Source organism: Malurus melanocephalus, unplaced genomic scaffold (genome assembly GCF_030028575.1).
Source record: "Malurus melanocephalus ecotype Western Australia unplaced genomic scaffold, MMel_1.1 scaffold_142, whole genome shotgun sequence".
NCBI classification, from domain to species: Eukaryota; Metazoa; Chordata; class Aves; order Passeriformes; family Maluridae; genus Malurus; species Malurus melanocephalus.
Genome location: NW_026623374.1, coordinates 324,095 through 331,309, shown reverse-complemented (window position 1 = coordinate 331,309; position 7,215 = coordinate 324,095). Strand labels below are relative to the sequence as shown.

General features: G+C 42.1%; 1 protein-coding gene across 1 annotated transcript; it reads right to left on the bottom strand.

Annotated features, from left to right (window-relative positions):
• On the bottom strand, positions 1-4,313 carry GJD4 (gap junction protein delta 4). Its single transcript, XM_057371157.1, has 2 exons — positions 4,200-4,313; positions 1-1,424 (listed from the first exon to the last, which is right to left on the bottom strand). Exons 1-2 carry the CDS (start codon positions 4,261-4,263, stop codon positions 244-246), a joined length of 1,245 nt encoding a protein of 414 aa, XP_057227140.1. The 5' UTR covers positions 4,264-4,313; the 3' UTR covers positions 1-243.
• Positions 4,314-7,215: the final 2,902 nt, after the last annotated feature.

The following is a 7,215-nucleotide window of genomic DNA, read 5'->3' as shown; positions in this document are numbered from 1 at the left end:
TTTTAAGTCATCCACACTCAGAGAAATATAAAGATGTCACATTTTCGGAAGAACATGTCCCTTAATGCAACATCCTTCAAACTCTCWTCCAAAGTTTTTGCTCCTTTCTAATGGAGGTCAGCATGGCAGAGTGTCTCTGCAGCATAACCACAGGTAAAGGAYTCAGCTGGAGCTGCCCAAAGCCTCTCCAGTGATGCAATGATTTGCCCTGTCAAGGTCACAGGGTAGTGCTCWCTCTGCCTTCTATACCCATTCTGACTTTTTTGACCTCAGGCAACTAGTGCTGCTATAATTGGATTGTGCATCAGGGCTTTTAATCTCAGCTGAAGCGTAGAATCCTAAAAGCTTGTTCTGAACCATAGAGGAAGAAACTCCAAGGGGAGACTTATTCTGAGGTCTCAAAGCCAGGGCAGTGTCTTTACTGAAGTCTTGCTGGAGTCTGGAGCTCACTTGCCTGCAGGGAGTTCCTGGSTGGTCAGTGGCACCCAAGGGCTCCTCAAAGCTGTGCTGTTTGGCAGTGAGATCTCCTGACACACAGCATTTGCTGCTGCTGCTGAGGTCAGTGCTGGCACTTGGCTGAGGGACACCCTCAGGATGAAGAACAGCCTCTCCTTCCTCTTCAGAGAGAAGTGAGCAGGAGCCATCACTGGTCTGACAGCTGTTTGCTACTGCACCATCTTCATTTTGAGGTGGAGAAGAGCTGTGCTGCTCAGGGGGAAGATGCAAAATGCACTCCTTCTCTGTGCACAGSTTTGGCAGCAGCTCCTTCTTCTGCTTCCTTGCCATCATTCTCCGGAGAGCACAGACGAGATCAGCAAGGCTGAGCAGGAAGGACAGAGTGCTGACCCCCCAGAYGAAAATCATCATGATGGATTTCTCCGTGGGCCGGGAGATGTAACAGTCCACGGTGCTCGTGCAGGGTGAGTGGTAGCAGGAAAAGCGGTCGGGAACAAAAAATCCGAAAAGAAAATATTGCACAGCCACAAAGGTGACCTCAAGTAGGGTCCTAATGAAAAGATGGAGGGTATATGCCCCAGAAAAATTAAGGACACTTAGATTGCCTGCACCACAATTTAATCTATTGCCAGCAGCACTTGCACAGAGCTCCTTCACATCTTTAGGGCTCGACAAAGCCTTGGTTCCTTTGCCCCCGTGCACCAGGCAGTGCATCCGTACAATGTRCGCGGCCACCTGGTGCAAAACATAGATGCTGAAGGCAGCATAGGGCAGCAGGACAGACACGGTGTGAATGAGCCAGAATCTGAAGTGAGACACAGGAGAGAACAGGTCATAGCAAACGTTGGAGCAGCCGGGCTGCAGGGTGTTGCAGACAAAACGCTCCTGCTCGTCCTGGTAGAGGGGGTAACCTGCTAACACCACCACTGCCATTCGCAGCAGGATTGTTAACATCAGCCACATCTTGCCTGCAGGAGAAGGAAAGGTAAGAAAAAGAGTCAGAGCCCAAGAAGGAAGACAGGCAAGGCAGTGATGCTGTTTACTTCTTCAAATGTCTTGTGCGTTGAGTCTCCCCTTTTATTAGCTCCTCTTGGGCTTTTTTTTTTTTTTTTTTTCACTGTGACTGAAAATCCAGTTAAAATATGTAGCTGACATATTCCATAATCGTCATCTAGACTTGACAGCGTAGGAGTTTGGCATGCAATAAGCCATGGCGACTGAAACTTAATGAAAACACTCTGAACATATCCATGTCTGATAAAAAGAGATCAAAATTGAGTTAACAATCCCATTTCACTTACAGGTTATCCTTGTTTTTGGGTTTCTACCCCTGAACCTGAATTTTGCCCTTTTTCAGTAATACAGATCAGTTAACACAGTGTGAGACTCACCTAGATAGAAGAGTTTGCTCCGTGACACAGCATTTGCTCTTGGGCTTGGCCATGACATTGTATTTAAGTTTACTATGGCCAACAAAATCCCTCCCTTGTGTCTGGAATGGTGTTGTCTAGCAAGCTATTAATTAATTATTATTTTCATTATTAACAAACTAATGCAAATTGTTCTACAAATGTACATTTGTGTGTGCATATGTGTACCCCAGACATTTCTCTCTGTTGCTTCTTTGGCTCCCTCATCTTGGCCGCGGTTTCCAAGTTCTATTCACCACGGTGAGCAGCTTTTCTCCACTCAGACCTGAAGATCCCTTCTGTCAAACCATTCTGATTTATGAAAATCTAAAACCTTTTCCTGGGCAGGATGGGAAGGCTTAAAGATATACCATTCTATTGTCAGAAGTTAAAAATGCATTTTGTACAAGCACATGGAAWAAATCAACATCTGAAGTTAAGTTTAGCATTTGAAGTTCTCAAGTTTCCTTTTGAGTCCTGTCAGTAGTTCCCTATATAGTTTTGAAAAAGTAATTTAATTTAATAATTCTCTACAAGAAGAGGGGAAAAAAAACCACTTAAAACAAAAAGATAAAAAAACCCACATAAAATAATGATAAGATTAATTCTGTTTTAAAGAATTCTTAAGACACCAATTGTAAACACAGGCAGACAAACAGCAAGACTCAGTGACTAAAGAGAAGTATGTTACACAGAGTTAATGGCTGAGAAATGTACTGAAAAGCTCAAGTCATTAATAGTGAATGCACATCTCACATGCACACAAGGTTTTGTGTGCAATCTGTGAAATAGCACCAATACACACTATAAAGACTTCTAAAAAATCCAGATCACAAAGCATTTTTCTATAAAATATATAATTATTTATAGGCATTGTCTTGGAGAATTTTTTTCTATATTTCTTCTACAGCTATTTCCCAGTAGCTGGTGTGAATTTAAAATACTCAAATATATCTGCAGCATTGTGGGATACCCATTATTGTACTGAACATGCAGTTCAAGTGCCCCCTAAAAAMCATTTGTGGCCAGTGAACTGATGATGGGCTAGAGCAGTAAAACTGCACTCTGCAGTGCAAAACCAGCAGGAAAAAGGTGAAGAACATATAAGGTTTATGAGAGAATATCAGAGAAACYCCTGCTCCTAAAGAATATATTATCTAACCATAAATCAAGGACTTTCCATTTTACCTTTAATCACCTGAGCTGTGGTGGTGTTTTTTGCTGTGTTTCCAACTCCCTGTGTTTGCTGGCAGACTCTTCTGTTACTGTTTGACACAGTGTGGGTCAATAAAAACCCCATCTCTACAGAATCTGTCATCTTCAGCGAGCCATACTTCATCCTTAGGTAGCATTTCTTTCCCTGAGAGGACCTCAAAGTGTTTGAAGCTCATTAGCTAATTAGGCTCAAAATACTACATGCTATTTCACTATCAATTTTTAATTAGAACATGTACAATAGGGAGCGCTGCTTAAGGAAAATCAATGGCTCCTTAGGAAGTAGTTTAGTATGACACACATTGGAGAGATAACCCCKCCATGCATCCCCGTCCCTAAAGACTCAATCTTGATTAAACAGACAAGAGCAAAGCTCTCCACCAGCCCTGCTGGGGCTCAGCTGGATGCTCCCAGCAGTGCACAGCACAAACCACAGCAACTGCTGCAGGCACAGSCTCTTTAAAGGGCCCTGGAAAGTTTTTCTCGGGCTCAGACTTTGCCCAAAGTCACCTGTGAAAGAGGAACAGCATCTTATTTAAATAACAGAGGTAAAAAAAATAAACAGTAAATAATTAGCTAAGGAAAAAAACCCCAAGTATTTTGATTTGTTTTGCTTTTTTTAGATGCATGTGATTTTTATTTGTTTATAAAAATAAAGAATGAAAAGAAATTATAATTAACCACAATGGTAGTAACCACAAACTTCTTCCTGTTAAAGAGAGTGGGTTTTCTGTCCTCTTCTTTAAACTTTTTTCCATTTATCACTAAAGCTATTGCTACCATTCACTTTATGTGGTATAAGTTCAGTGTTACTTCTGCGTGGTTTTACCATGATCCCTACTTCCAGCTGACAGGAAGCTCTGTCATCAAGAAAAGGCAAATTTGAAAGACTTGCCAGATTATTTTATGCCAAGTTCATGAAAAATCTATCAGAGAGGGAGAAGTAATTTGTTTAACAAGAGATATATTAACATATTCTATCAMGTATCAAGATAACAACTTACTGTACAGATCACAGAATCAGAGCCTGAAATTAAAGTTGATTATCARTAGGACACTTGGGTGGATTCAGGATATGATGCAGCAAAATAAAGAAGAGAGCTCTTTTGAAGTACTTACCTACAATAGTCACATTATAGTTGAGTGTGACAATCAAAAATCCCAGCGAGTCCCAGTGCTCCATGTTTGAACAGGCTCAAAACACTTCCAGCTCCTGATGTCCTGACAATTTTGTCATTTCCAAAGGAGATTAGACCTACATAGGGAAGAAAAGGAGTAAAAAAAAAAAAAAATGGAAGAAAAAAAACAAAAAGGAAGGAAATTTTGCTAAGGGTCAAGGACAGAAATCTGGCTACAACAATGGGTTGATAAAAAAAAAAAAAAAAGGAAGAAAAAAACAAAAAGGAAGGAAATTTTGCTAAGGGTCAAGGACAGAAATCTGGCTACAACAATGGGTTGATAAAGGATTATTTTGATGATTTGAACAGGACTTAGTTTTGAACGCTGGAATAAATCTTCAAGCTTTAACAGTTTGTCTTGCAAAAGCTCTATCTTGCCAGATCCAGTTGCTCCTACCTCTGTGTGGATCCTCTGTCCAGGCAACTGCGAGTGGACAAACAACAACAGGAGTGAACTGTGCCATTGTGGACTATTCTTACCCTCCCRGGGCATTCCAGCCTCCTGGCATTGCTGAGATACTTCAGTGGTGAAGGACAGGGAGAGAGGAAAAAAATAGCATGGAGCAGGAAATAACAGAGACCTCTCTGTCTCCCCACAAGAAYTGCAGATGGATAAGGGAAGGAAAGGGGATAGAAAAGGTTGAGCATCCCTGTGTTTGAAAGGCAGCTTCGGTTCAGGTCACTGGAAGCTCTCCCACTGAAATTTCCCAAAACCATTCGGTTTCTAAATCAAAATCTCCCTGACAGAATGCCATGGCCCTGTCAATCACAGCGACACCAAATTCTCCTCTGTGCTGAGACAGCCAGCAGGCTGAACCCCCTTGCAGGCAAGATGAAAAACAGGAGAAGCTTTAAAAAATAAAAATCCTAAGGGTGGGGCTGTTTTTCAAGATGCCATAAGTCACTTTTAATTTATATCAATCCTTTCTGCTGAAACTGCTTGGTACKAAGCTGCTTGGTCACTAAAACTGCTTGGACATCACTGACAAGATCCTAGGGTTGATTGATCAGCATTCTGACACCCAGCAGCCCCTCAGGAGAGGTGGAGGGAGCTCCCCTTTGGAGCAGGATGCCCGCAGGGTCAGTGATCCTTGACTGCAAGGTGCAAATGCACAGCAGGTCCTGCACATTGTGTTACTGTACCCCAGAAAAACCCCAGGAAAAAAACATGGATGAAAATAACACTCTCAGCTTTTCATTCCTCACCTCACTTTTCTCCCAGATTACCTTGGGGAAAATGATCTACCACAGCCTTCCAACCACTGTTCAGCCAGTTTTGGGACATAGGGAAATTCTGAACCACTTAGGGCACTGCAGCCGGGCTGGGCTTTATGACAGAACACATYTTACTTGGATAAATGGTAAAACAAATGGTTTTATAAAGTAAAATATAAATGCACAGACTTTCTCCCCAGCTCTCTGCTCTGCAATGTCTTGGCAGAACACACTGAGTGTCCTCTCTGTAGTAAGCCCCATCCTAAGTAAACCCTAAAAAGTTCCTCCCTAAAAGTGGGGTTGGAAATGATGGCCCTTCAAAACTCTTTCTCTGTTATCTGCATGAAGAGATTATTAATTGCAGTAGTAAATACAGGAATTTTCTTGGTTTCAGAATTGATTTACATGAAGTATTTGCCAAACAGACGTCTCTTCTGTTATCAAGTCTTATTTATGGTGTGTGATGATGATTTTAGCTTCATTTCTCTCCCACAAACACTTTCTTTTGCTTTTTTTGTTTTAACCAATGATATGTGTGTGTGAGAAGCACGGGAAGGAAGGAAGGAAAGCTGGAGAAAGGCAACAGAGAAAAGATGCAAATAGCCAAGATATAAATTATGCTGAAAAATGAAGGTATTCCTGGTTAAACACCCTTTGTCAAAAATAAAGTCAAGAATGCCAGGATGGTGGCAGGATATGAATGCTCAGCAGCTGCATTCACACAATAGACTATAAATTGTCTCTGTCAATATTGCCAGTTAAAATATCCTGGCTTGTTGTTGCTGTGAGACCTCTGCCATTTGTGTCAGAGGGATAACAGATAGGAATTTAAACCCCCAGACTGCTGCCTGTGCAACTATACCAGGCAACAACATCTGATCCCACAGCATGGATGTGCTGAGGTAGGATGGCCCTTTTTCTTCTGAAAGCAAGCAGGCACCCCCCARAGCAACTGTGCTGCTTATCTTAGGTCAGAAAACCTGAATTATATTTCTGCTTTTTCAGACAGCTTCAGCTTTTTTATATTTTAGCTTTTTTAGAGAGCTTATATCTTACTTGAATCCAACTCTTCTTCCTGTGGTGTGTCCTCTTCCCAAGGCTCTGTCACCAGTCCAGCTTTGGGCTCCAGTCCCTGGTGGTTGTCATGAAGGGTTTGGTCTCCACAAAACCCAGGCTTTAGTTCCCTCATCCCTTGGCCACAGTTCCCATCTGAAGGTTTTCCATATCACAGTTGAAGATACTCACCATACAATGCCCCTTGTTTATTACTCACCTTTAGCTGTTCCCTGTATTCCTGCTGGTCTGGAAGGGCTGTAAGGAAATAGGGAGGGCACTGTATCATGGATGTGGCAGCAGCAGAACCCCAGCCCTGCACGTCCCCAGTGCCACCATGTCCCACCTCAGAGGATGTTTAGCCCCATCACTCCACTCCATTCCAGTTCTAGAATCTCACAAACTCCTCCCAGCCTTGAAAACTGTCAAATCTGTGAACTTGCACTGCATTCCAGTTTAAAAAGAGAGGCAGATAGAAAACCCTGACACGGTTTTGGGTAGTTAAACTTTGAAATCCAGCCGTACCTCATCACATCTGATTTTAGGAAGGGCTATGAAAGCTACTGGAAAGCTTTCAGAGACAAACAATGAAACATAAGAAGATACAATTAAATCTATTTTAAAATTCACAACTGCTGTCCACCATTTATAACCTGTTATCACAGATCTAGGGCTTGATCCTGAAAAAA